The sequence below is a fragment of the Cyprinus carpio genome, chromosome B23, assembly GCF_018340385.1.
Source record: "Cyprinus carpio isolate SPL01 chromosome B23, ASM1834038v1, whole genome shotgun sequence".
Lineage (NCBI taxonomy): Eukaryota > Metazoa > Chordata > Actinopteri > Cypriniformes > Cyprinidae > Cyprinus > Cyprinus carpio.
In genome coordinates, this window is record NC_056619.1 from 18,497,218 (window position 1) to 18,509,559 (window position 12,342).

The 12,342-nt window shown below is 36.8% G+C and overlaps 2 protein-coding genes across 2 annotated transcripts; one reads left to right on the plus strand and one right to left on the minus strand.

Moving 5' to 3' along the window:
- Positions 1–2,360: 2,360 nt before the first annotated feature.
- dnajc11a (DnaJ (Hsp40) homolog, subfamily C, member 11a) lies at positions 2,361–10,524 on the plus strand. The gene is made up of 16 exons (XM_042750279.1): positions 2,361–2,516; positions 3,334–3,463; positions 3,895–3,968; positions 4,102–4,203; positions 4,283–4,417; positions 5,500–5,622; positions 5,719–5,792; positions 5,876–6,065; positions 6,158–6,243; positions 7,093–7,209; positions 7,296–7,451; positions 7,665–7,734; positions 7,957–8,014; positions 8,114–8,256; positions 8,995–9,124; positions 9,303–10,524. The coding sequence occupies exons 1-16, from the start codon at positions 2,445–2,447 to the stop codon at positions 9,326–9,328; spliced, it is 1,686 nt and encodes a 561-aa protein (XP_042606213.1). The 5' UTR covers positions 2,361–2,444; the 3' UTR covers positions 9,329–10,524.
- A 2-nt stretch (positions 10,525–10,526) lies between these two features.
- thap3 (THAP domain containing, apoptosis associated protein 3) lies at positions 10,527–12,279 on the minus strand. The gene is made up of 4 exons (XM_019065901.2): positions 11,945–12,279; positions 11,661–11,856; positions 11,405–11,578; positions 10,527–11,315 (listed from the first exon to the last, which is right to left on the minus strand). The coding sequence occupies exons 1-4, from the start codon at positions 12,016–12,018 to the stop codon at positions 11,049–11,051; spliced, it is 711 nt and encodes a 236-aa protein (XP_018921446.1). The 5' UTR covers positions 12,019–12,279; the 3' UTR covers positions 10,527–11,048.
- Positions 12,280–12,342: the final 63 nt, after the last annotated feature.

Below are 12,342 nucleotides of genomic sequence, written 5' to 3' on the forward strand. Positions count from 1 at the left end.
TAAGAAGAACCGAACCAATCCAAAGTGAGCGCTCGTGAGACGTACGCGTGCAAATGAAAAGACGATGCAAATGTTTCAAGTTGCTAAATTCAAAGGCAGAAAACGTATTTTCTGAGCTTTTTGCGCTGAAATTTTATTAGTAAGCAATTCAGGACAGGTTATTTGTACGTCAAGTTAATGGCCTTTATCCATTTTATTTTATATCTGCTACCAATGCAGTGTAATATTTTTTACTGCTCAGATTGAAAACTTTCGACCACGTTGAATTGAATTTGCAATTAATAAAATCGAGTTGAAAACTCATAGAATCACGTAAAATGGCAGAAGTCATTGTGACAAGTTCAATGGATGTTGTATGACAATTATGGAAACATTTTTTTTTTTTACAAATTACTGATTTGTATATAAAGCCACCTGCGTTGAAGCGCAAAAGCTGACTTTTATTTTTTTTAAGCAATGTATGCCATTAGAGATAGATACATAGCAATCCATAGGATAACCTTGAAGATGAAGCAACGTTTGGGCTGAATGCGCTGAAGCGTGCGCCATGGTGCTGAACGGACAGCTCCAGGTGGGAGCAGCGGTCTACTGTCACAGTGCGCTTTCACGAAAAATGTAGAACCCCAGACCTCCTAAATGTCTTATGGTTCACTGAAAGTATCCGAAAAGTATCCTACACTGCTGAACTTGCGAGAGAAATAGTTTCTAACAGCCGATTCCAATAGTGTATGCATAATGCTGTGATGTGGGTCCCATCTGACTTGCTTAGAAAACCTCAAAACTGCGTTTAGGAATATTGATGTCGTATTATAACCGAGCTGATTAATTATTCGTTAGATTAAGCATTCGTTAATTGCATTGAGCATATAGATAATGGCTTAAATGCCTCTCTGCCCGCAGCGAATACCCTCCATGAAATGTTATCATTAAAGCGTCATCTTTATTGCTTGCAGTTGCTTGATAACACGAGTGCTCTCCCAATCCTTATCTGTTCATTTTCGAAGAGAAAAATCTTGGATTGTTGAATAAAACATTCTAAATGACCCGTGGAGAAAACATTCGGGCCAGTCTATCTGGTAATGGAATAAACATAACATTGTGACTTATAAACAACATATGACTGAATAAATCAAGCTTAATGTATATGTAGCAAAGGTTTAATTTAGGATTAGAAACGTGTTCAGAAGGCTAATAATAATACATAAAGCTCTTGAAAAATGTTGGTTTAGAACAGCTCTTGAGGCACTTCAATTCTCCAAGGGACTGAAAATTATACTACAGCACAATTCCTTATGGAACATCTGCAATCTATTCTTGCCAAGTATCACACAAGGCATCACACAGAGGTCTTCACAGGCTATCTGCTCCTTAATTAAATACCATTACGTCACAACAACATCTTTGTTTCCATCCATTAAACTTATCACAATCATTTCTACTCGATTTTATGACTTTTCGAAGTTGATTTTTTTCGTCTGTAATTAAAATCCAAGTGGACTTATTTAATGATTGCACACATACTGACATGACACTGATTTATCATTGGCTTTTTTTTCAAACACTAATGGAACTCAGCTTGGATCTGACGTCAACCACAGCCCATTAACTAACTGAATGTTAATTAAGGCCAAAAGGGGGCGCCGGTTGACTTTTTAACTGAATAAATTCAATTAAACTAGAACGTTGCATGAATAAAATGTCTATAATGAATAAAAATCTGCTAGAAACATATTTTAAGTCTTCACTTGGAATGTATTTATTATTTTTTACATATTCTTTGTGGACACTTTTGAATGACGCTCCTTAAAGTCTATATTTTGCGTTTGCATCACGTAAAATTATTTAAATTAGAACATACTTTTAACATCCCATCAGTAGACTAATAAAAACACACTTGAACATTGATAAACTTGAATTGAAAGTTGGTAATGTTTGGGGAGAAATTTCTAGTTTTCGGTGAGTTATTTTTATTGTATATTTATTTATATTAATAGGCTATATATTACATAGCACATAATGTGGTTGTAAAATATAAAATGTTGCATATTTTATTGGTACATAGATGAGTATGTTGATTTTCCTAATTATAAAGCATGAAACAAACTATTTTTATGTCGCCTGGACTACTGAACAAACATTTAGAAGTTTATTGTAAAGTGCAAAATGCGAAAATAAGGCTCTGTGCATTTTTTACAACATGTTTTTGTCCCCAAAGTTCGACCAACACTTGCGATCTAAATACAGAAAGGACCACAAGTGTGGGTATTGGGTCCGTATACATATCTATTTGGGACAGGCCCAAAGAACGCTTCCTTGTATCCTTTTGCCCAGTCTTTCCTCCCATCCTGAGGGTGGCGCTGAGGCCCTGCTTGCGCTGCGACTCTACACACCAAAAATCAGCGTAGTTTGATCTGGCGCTGGGGCGGGGTTGAAAGGTGGTAAATATGGCGGCGGCCTTGGAAGAAGATGAAATCGACAATGATGATTATTATTCTCTGTTAAACGTCCGCAGGGAGGTATGCCATATTGCTATTAGCAGAGAAGCTTAAGAAGAGAAAGCCGCAAGTGAACAGTAAATGCAGGCGCTTCAGTTATCGAGCTTTTAAACAGGATCCAACAGCATGTCGTTAAGCTGTGGCTCACTCAGCACACCGTGACCCTTACTTATCATTGTCTTCAAGCAGGAATTTGACTGCATGGTCATTAATAGATCGGATGCATATAATATATGCCTTCTGTTCTCTTTAACCTTAAACGAGAAGCACTGAGTGAAAACACTATGTAGGTGATTCTTTTTGTTGCTTCTCAACTGTAAAAGTGAAACTGCTTCCAAAGTGTTGACTTCTATCAACAAAACTTTGGAAACTATATTTAACACATCTATTAAACGGCATTGTTTTGTCTTTGTCAGCTGTTAAGATTATTAGAAAGAATAATTTACCTAAAAATGAAAAATCTTCTACCCTTTACTCACCCCATGTTGCTCCAAATCTGTATAACTTTCTTCTGTGGAGACGTTATGCAGAATGTTATGGACTGACTGACAGACAGCCATCTTTTGGCATACAACGTAATCAAATTGTGACTTTGACGTTTTCATTTTATCTAATTTAGTGGAACAGAACAAAAAGTTCAACATTTATGACACTTTAAAGTTTTCACAGAAGCCTTGAAAGGATTTTGATTTGTCTTGATTTCAACTTCGGAACTTGTTTTTGGACATTTCTTGAAGCTTCTGGGCTTGATTTTGCACCTTTTTCTGTTATGTCCTCCCAAGAGCAATTTAGTAATTTAGGTTTATGATGAATGATTTCTGTTTAACTTTATATTCAGGCCACACAGGATGAGCTCAAGGCTTCATATCGACGTCTTTGCATGCTCTACCATCCAGACAAGCACAGAGATCCAGAGCTTAAAAGTCAGGCAGAGCAGCTTTTTAACTTGGTTCACCAGGCATATGAAGGTATTGCACGCTCATATTGTTTTTGCACGCTCAGTCTTTTAAAGCCTTTGACAAAAAAGCCACTTTTGTTGCATTGTTGTCTTTGTTTTTACTGTCAAGGAAGCATTTTGTTTTTAAAGGGATAGTCATCATTTAATCACTCTCATGTTGTTCCAAACCTGTATGCATTTTATGACATATTATGAAAAATGTTAACCAAACCAGTTCCCATTGTTTCCAATGAAAACTGAAACTGTTTAGTTACCAACATTCTTTAATATATCATCTTCAGTGTTCCACAATCATACAGGTTTGGAACATCATTAGGTAAATGATGACAAACTTTTCATTTTTGGGTGAACTATCTCTTTAACGGACGCTTTCTCTGTAGTAAAACAAGTTTTTAATACCAAGTCATGAATATTTCATAATTTTGATTTGTTCTTTTGCAGTACTAAGTGACCCACAATCTAGAGCAATCTATGACATATATGGGAAAAGAGGGCTGGATGTGGAAGGATGGGAGGTAAGTCGGCTATTCATAAGACTAAAAAATGCTTCAGCATTCGTTTCATACTTCCATAACATTTCAAGCAAATCACTTTCCCAGTGGGCGTTTGTGTCATCTTTTTTCTGCTCACCACAATAATGATTTCTAGGTAGTGGAGAGGAAAAGAACACCAGCAGAGATCCGTGAAGAGTATGAGCGACTTCAAAGAGAGAGAGAGGAGAGAAGACTACAGCAAAGGACCAACCCTAAGGTTTGACCTAATGCCCTCAAAGCAGCAGTCACTGTCATCATTAATACAGGTCTCGCTGATTGTTCTCTGTCTCACTCAGGGGACGATAAGCGTGGGTATTGATGCAACAGACCTCTTTGATCGCTATGAGGAGGATTATGAAGAGATCTCTGGTGGTGGTGGTGGCCTACCGCACATTGAGATCAACAGGATGCACATATCACAGTCAATAGAGGTATAGCCCTTACATCATCTTTTTTCTGATGTATATTCTCATAGATACATTACTGTTCAGAAGTTTGGGTCAGGAAGGTTTTTGTGTTTCTTTTGAAAGACAAATATATTATTCAGAAAGGATGCATGGAATTAAAAACCATAAAGCTGTGTAATGTTACAAAAGATTTCTATTTCAAATAAATGTTGTACTTTTGAGCTTTCTGTTTTTTAAAAAATACTTGAAAAAATTAATCATGTTTCCACAAAAATATTAAGTAGTGCAGCGGTTTTCTGGTGTGATAAGAACTGTTGATTATATACTGCATCAGTCTTTTTAGCAATAAATCAGTATATTAGAATGATTTCTGAAGGATCCTGTGACACTGGAGTAATGGCTGCTTAAAATTCAGATTTCACAGATTATCACAGAGATAAATAAATATATATATATATATATATATATATATATATATATATATATATATATATATATATATATATATATATATATATATATATATATATATATAAAATAAATACTAATAATGTTTCACAGTATTACTGGTTTCACTGTATTTTGTTTTTAAAAATTCAGCCTTGGTGAGCATGAGAGACTTCTTAAAAAAAAAAAAAACTTAAGAAAACATATTAACTCCAGTCAGTTATGAAGTTATAATAGGGAACAATGCAAGTGTTTACATATAAATATGCTTTCTGTGTATGGTTAAATGACACAATGCTCATTTTTTTGTCCTGTTGTATTTATGTATTTAAAAATGCATTCATTACAGTGACTTGGTATTTCATGTATACAATTCTCTGTATTTGTTTGAAACACTTTTCACTTTGAAAAAAGAAATGTATGTTTCTGTGTTAAATATATAGAATTATAAAAATATATTTATATTTAATCCATTAAATTCAAACATGAAACCTAAATTTAAAAAAATACTTTCTAAGAAACTTGTGATTTAAACTAGATATTTCCTTTCTTTTAAAAGATTTTTACTTTCATTTATTGTGGAAGTGCACTTATATGTCATTGGCCCTGATCTTAATACAGTCATGGGGCTTATATACTGTCCATCTCTGCTCTCATAGGCCCCTTTGACAACCTCAGACACAGCCATTCTTTCCGGCTCTCTCTCCACACACAATGGAAATGGGGGAGGAAACATAAACTTGGCCTTGCGGCGAGTCACCTCGGCAAAGGGCTGGGGAGAAGTAAGTGCTTTCAGTAAATGCATTACATAATAATGGACTAGATTATCATTTTTGCTGAGCTTCTAATCAAACATGATTCATACATGTATAATACAGGTTGAGTTTGGGGCAGGAGACACACATGGCCCTCTCTTGGGGTTAAAAATTTTCCGTAACTTAACTTCACGCTGGTGAGTATAGCACATCTTGTGTTTGAGAAATTTAGTTTAACTATTGTCCCTTTGTATATTGAAGATATATTTGTGTTTTTTAGCTTCACAACGGCTCATTGTGGCATGCAGTTTTCATCCCGCGGCATACGGCCGGGGCTCACTACTATGCTTGCACGCCACCTGGACAAAAACACTATGGGTTATTTACAGTGGCGCTGGGGAACTCAGTCTTCCATGAACACCAGCATCGTCAGGGACACCAAAAGCAGCCACTTCACCTTCGCTGTGCAAGTCAGTTGCTTGTTTTGCACAGGACCACCTGATCTTTATTCCAGTTTTTTTTTTTCTCAACCACTGTTCATGATTTTTTATTATTGCCATAGTTGGGAATTCCACACACATTTATCATGATGAGCTACCAGCACAAATTCCAGGATGATGACCAGACCAAGATCAAGGGCTCTGTCAAGTATGTATCTGTGGATGCTGCCTTTGTCTTTTTGTGTTTTGCATATAGATGCAGATTGTAGTTGTATTTTTATATAGCTACATTTGGACTTTTAACCAAAAAGAAGATGGTTAGTTTAAACAGATAGTTCATGAATTTGGTTAGTTAAAACAGGTAGTTCCAAAAAAGGTACCGGTAGAATTTTTCAGCCTATATTTGCTTATGCACAATTTTTTTTAAAATAATTATTTGTTGATAAAGTTGTATTTTTATTTTATTTTTATTTTTACATTATTTCATTACTTTTGCTGTGAAGAGTTCTGCTTAATCAAATTCTTTATCATTGTTGTACTTTATAGTTGCACCCTATCTGGCACAGAGTTTATCTTGAATATTTGCACGTGTAAAAAAATTAAAAAACAAGGTTTGCATCTAGTTTGGATTGAATCAGATCTGTACCCTGTCTGACCTCTTAATGCTTGTATATTGAAAACCATATACATGTTGAAAATCACTTTTAATCATATTAGTACTGCCTATTTTAATCATCTGCAAACTTTGGTTTGAGCTGTTTTGTAATTGAATTAGGTTAGCCCTGTATTTTTGTTTGCTTATTTCACATTTGATTTTAAAATATTATATAGAAAACACTCTGCAGTATTGCTTCGGACTCCCTAGCTGGTCTATTGCATGTAAATAAACAGAAAATCTGTGTATTTGTCCCTGCAGTATAAATGCAGCATCTGTCTGATACGCTAGATTCTGTGTTCATGTGACCTGCAGTTTATTTGTTGCTGATCAGTACCAGCTGTCTTAATAATTCTCATTTTCTGTTTCTAGCCTGGTAAAATAACAGCACTTGTGTTGCAGGTCAGGGTTTTTCGGTACGGTGGTAGAATATGGTGCTGAAACTAAGATCAGTCGACACAGTATCCTGGGCGCAACTGTCAGTGTCGGAGTACCTCAAGGCGTCTCTCTCAAGATCAAGTAAAATGCTTTTGATCATTTTGAGGCTATATTCCAATAGCAGTTTCTCAGTAGCTCTGAAATCATGTTATTTTTGTCTATCCCAGGTTGAACCGAGCAAGCCAGACATACTTGTTCCCTATTCACTTAACAGACCAGCTTCTACCAAGCGCCATTTTTTATGCCACTGTCGGACCCCTGGTGTTCTACTTGGCGATCCAGCGGCTAGTTATCAGACCTTACCTTCGTGCTCAGCAGGAACAGTAAGCCTTTTTAGCTGATTAAATGTGCAGAGTCACACTAACATGTTTCATTTTGTTGTCTTTTATTGGCCAGTTCACTTCTCAACACTCTTCTCCAACCTTTATCCCCTGTGAGTCTGGAAAATAATAGACTGAAATCCGTCTAAGTGGTTGTGAAACTGAGTAAAAGAGCAAAACAGTAAATTAAAATAGAACCTTTGGTCTTTTGTTTAGGGAGCTTGAGAAGCAGCGGGAGAGTTCGGCATCAGACATTGCCAAAAAGAAGCAAGAGGCAGAAGCAGCTGTGAGTTCATAATGTCTTAATACACTGCAAAGAATTTATAATGCATGACCATTTAAAGTGGTCATAACTTTCACAGAAGGGTCTATGTGTTTAGAGAAACAGTGAGTTAGCATCAGGCTATCGTTCCTGTCTGCACATCAGTCGCTGTGTCAGGGTGATAAATGTGTGCCTTCACTATGTGCATATACAAGCAGTCTTATTTGACATCACTCTTTTCTCTAGGTTCTGCTGATGCAAGAGTCTGTGCGTAGAATTATCGAAGCAGAAGAGTCCAGAATGGGTATGACCGCAAAACACCCGATAGCATTGGACGTGATCAAACTATGATTTGAACTTTCTGCCAAGTGAGGATTGGTGACTTAAACTCCTTGTGTACCAGGTCTGATCATCCTCAATGCCTGGTATGGCAAGTTTGTGACAGACAACAGCCGGAAGCACGAAAGGGCAAGGGTCATTGATGTGACGGTGCCTCTACAGTGCCTGGTGAAGGACTCCAAGCTCGTTCTCACAGAAGCCTCTAAGGTAAAGCACAGTTATGCTTGCTTTGTCATAGGTTTTGGTCCAGAAGACAAATAAGGGATAAAAAATGAGTAAAAAAAGTGAAGTGACGTGTGGCCAAGTATGGTGTCCCATACTCGGAATTTGTGCTCTGCATTTAACCCATTCAAGTGCACACGCCCGTAGCAGTGGGCAGCCTGGGGAGCAGTTGGGGGTTCGGTGGGTTGCTCAAGGGTCTGACATCAGTCGTGGTATTGAGGGTGGAAGAGAGCGCTGGATATTCACTCCCCCCACCTACAATCCCTGCCAGACCCGAGACTCATCATGACCTTCGGGTTACACGTCCAACTCTCTATCCATTAGGCCACGACTGCCCTGGCAGTAAAGACAGTTATGTCACAAAAACTACAATTTCATATAAACGCTGTTCTTTTGAGCTTTGATCATCAAAGTAGTATCAGTTTCCACAAATATATTAACCTGAAGAACTGTTTTCAGCATTATAGATTATAGTGTAGGTTTCCTTAATATTCCAATAAATGTTGAAATTAAAAAAAAGAAAAAGTTTGTAGTTTTGAAATATAGCTTAATGTATAAAAAAAGCCTCAACTGTCCTAATGTTGCACTATAATACTGTTGCATGAAATGTTTAACAAACAAAAAGATACAAAAAACATACCTTGAGCAATCTGAAATGTTTCACCCCTAATGTTAAATGCTGTAGCGGGTATTAATTGATTGTTTTTGCATGCATGTCCTCAGGCTGGGTTACCAGGCTTCTACGACCCCTGTGTAGCTGAGGAGAAGAGTCTGAAGGTGCTGTATCAGTTCAGAGGCGTGATGCACCAAGTTCTGTGTGGTGACACAGAAGCACTCAGGATACCAAAACAATGTGAGTACGCAAACCAGACAAAACAATCACCAGTTGTTTTAGAGCATTTATTTTAATTTGTAATATCCTGACTTTATGATGGCAAATGCTTAATTGTGTTTACCACCAGTAAAGATGAATGCTATTCCCAATTGTAATTTAAAATCTCATATTCTTTTGTCTTTCCTCTCCCTTGTAGCACACAGGATTGATAATGACAGTTAGGAACGTGTATCTCTTCAGCTGAAAGGGACAGTTTGGACTGGTATAGACTGATGAGACACAGATGTTCTGGAGTAGTGCCCTGGAAAAACTCTGTGCCCTTAAAAGTCTTCATATACCTATTTATCCTTTATTTTGTTGCTGTTTTAAATATTACGTTACATGATGTCTGTTTGCAAATTAGAACATTTAATTGGAACATTTAATTCACTGGATTTCCATGAATAAGTATGTCTTTTCCCAGAAAAAAAGCTTAAACAACAAATATATTTTTGTGTTGGTAGGCCTTAAAACCATTTTTAAACAAAGGCCGCCCTCCTCAAATATGGAGCCACAACGGTGCCTGTAATCAGTAATCAGCACTCAGCAGAGAGAGCTATTTTACCCTCATTACATCACACAGAAACATTGCTGCTTGATCCGACTCACTGAATCCCGCGGGAGCTGGTGTACCCCAGCTGTCAGCCTTCTTTCTATATCTGACTTTTTGTACCACCAGCTTCCAAATAAATGATCCTGCAAGTGTTTAGGAGGCAAAACATGTTCTTAGTGAAACCCTGGCTGCTTAATCATTTGCATTATTTTTCTCTTTCATCCCTTCCCTCGAGTCTAATATTTGGAGGCCCACCTCTCGTACTTCACTTCTGCCAGCAGTGTCATAGGAATTGAAGGGGCCAATGCACACAGTATGCCGGTATTGTGAACTGTACACTAAATTTCATGTAGGGCTAGTCTCCCACCTTGTGTCCAAAGACTTGAATAGCAGTGGATGAAGGGATATTAGTGGAACATCCTCTCTGTTTGTATCTCCCTTAATCCATGCATTTTAGTGCCATAATTCATACAGGGAAGATCTAAACCCCCATTACAGTCTTTGGGTTATTTAAATTTTTGTTGCCTTTTTGGTATTTGGGATCTTTATGCAAGAAAATTCATTTGTCTTGATAAATGACTAATCATTTATTTAAAAGACTGGCTGTATGGAATGTCTTTTCCTGTTTAATTTTTGAGTAGTATAATTATATGAAATGTGTCCATTCTGCACACTTGCCATTTGAATGATGTTAAAAAAAGACAATCTATAATTGTTGGCTGGAGTTCAAAGGTGTTTGTTATACTTTAACTAATGGCCTACCACTTGCAGCAAGTATAGACTGTCATTTTTTTTAAATAAATCTTCAAGGAACAATGGAAACGTATATTGTGTTTGAATGGTGTACATGATTTTTATTTAAAAAGAAAAAGAATAGAGCAAACTTACAACAATGTTTCCTCAAATGTTTTCAGCAGGGTGACATTTGATTGAATTAAGTCAATAACACTTTACAATAAGGTTCTGTTTAACAGCAGTTAACTAGTTCATGTTCATTTCAACATTCACTAATACGTTATTAAAATCAGAAGTTTTATCTGGTAATATTTGATGGACCTGAGCTACTAGCAATTAACTTTTATATTTTTATCAACTAATGCTGACAAAGATTAATGAAAGGGACCTTCCTGTAAAATGTTACCATTTATTCTAGAAATGTTCTCCTAAAAATTTTCACACAAGTCAAAAGCACAGTAATTTAAGTTTTAATTGGACATATCTGTCCAATTAAAGAAAAAACTTGTCACTTTTGCTGCTTTTCATGAAATATATTTGTTGAACACATTTTCCATGACCAAAAGTTCAGGCTTCTTTAAAGCTCAAAGATGTTTGTGCAACCCGAGGTCTTCATTATTGCTTGACTAGGTCTTGAAGTAACTTCCCCATTGAGAGCTCGGAATATCTTTGGCGATTCGTATATCTATATCTGAGCTGTCGACGCAAAGTCAGAAGTTCTCTTTGAGCATCTTGCAGTTTGAGTTTCATTCTTTTTATCAATCTGCATTTGGTCTGCAATCTTTTCTGTAGCCAGCTGTTAGCATCTAAAACGTTAAACAAACGGGCTTTAGTCGTGCATGGGTCCAAAAGAGAATAGGTGTGGTCTGTGGCAGCTAAATCCTGTATAAAAAACAAAAAAGCATTTAATCCATAACTATTATTATATAGACACAGGAATATAAGAGTAGGCTGTAAGATAAAAGATTCACCTTTGTGGTTTGACAGTAAGCCTCTTCATTGCTGTGAGAGTGCTGAGCATCCTCATGCATCTGCTCAGTTTTGGTATCCTCAGTGAAAGGAGGTGTCCTGTCAGGTGCTGTGTCATCCCATTTATCAGCAGCAGATTTTAAAGCTCTCTTCAGCCTCTTCCTACAATTATTTTGCTGACGGCACAAAGATGACAACGAGACTAAGATGAAAAACACATTTTGTATTAAAATGTATGTATATTGTGACCTTATTTACCTTTGTATCCTGAGATGGGACTGTAAAGAGAGTTGGCACTGCGTTCCACAATAGATTTTTACGGTTCCCCAAACCACTGAAACAATCAGGGGTGAAATGAAGTGAACAGATAACCATGTGCTTCCTTGGCTGAAAGTCATCACGTCCAATGTTCTCTAACCATTGTTTCAGAACCGATGGTTTACTGAAAGGAAACCTGGCAAGGAATAAAGATGAAATGTCTTACGAAATGTATTTAGGTTGTGTTTAATCATCTTGAAAGTAAGCTGTCCATCATTACCTACCTGTGGAACGTGATTTCGGGATTTTTGTTATTGTACCTATTTGTGCAATTATATGCAGAACAACTTTTCGGCATCTTTGCCCCGAACAAAGATGGCGCTTATCAAAAGCCCCGCAGTGTCTCAAAATTATTAAAACCTATAACATGAACATGATCTTTGCTGTATTGTTTGATATATTCATTATATCACAATCAATAAAACTTAGATAACTCCGAGATAACATTTTCTTATTCACAAAAAAACAATCCTTAAAACGAACTGTGTTCTATTGATTTCAGTTACGTTTTCCGGTGATTCGCCTCCGAACTTTTCAAAATAAAAGTCCTAAGGTCGTATATGAAGGTGCACCTCAGTCAAACACTAGAAATCCATAAAAGTCCTTTTGAGGGACTTTGTTT

Bases quoted from the DNA above. Each gene is read 5' to 3' on its own strand.
- thap3 (XM_019065901.2), bottom strand. From the start codon at position 12,018: ATGCCGAAAAGTTGTTCTGCATATAATTGCACAAATAGGTACAATAAC. The intron at 11,857-11,944 runs GTAGGTAATGAT...ATTCCTTGCCAG, and splicing joins CCCGAAATCACGTTCCACAG to GTTTCCTTTCAGTAAACCAT. The intron at 11,316-11,404 runs GTGAATCTTTTA...TTTTTTATACAG, and splicing joins CTTACTGTCAAACCACAAAG to GATTTAGCTGCCACAGACCA.
- dnajc11a (XM_042750279.1), top strand. From the start codon at position 2,445: ATGGCGGCGGCCTTGGAAGAAGATGAAATCGACAATGATGATTATTAT. The intron at 6,244-7,092 runs GTATGTATCTGT...CTTGTGTTGCAG, and splicing joins AAGATCAAGGGCTCTGTCAA to GTCAGGGTTTTTCGGTACGG. The intron at 8,015-8,113 runs GTATGACCGCAA...CTTGTGTACCAG, and splicing joins AGCAGAAGAGTCCAGAATGG to GTCTGATCATCCTCAATGCC.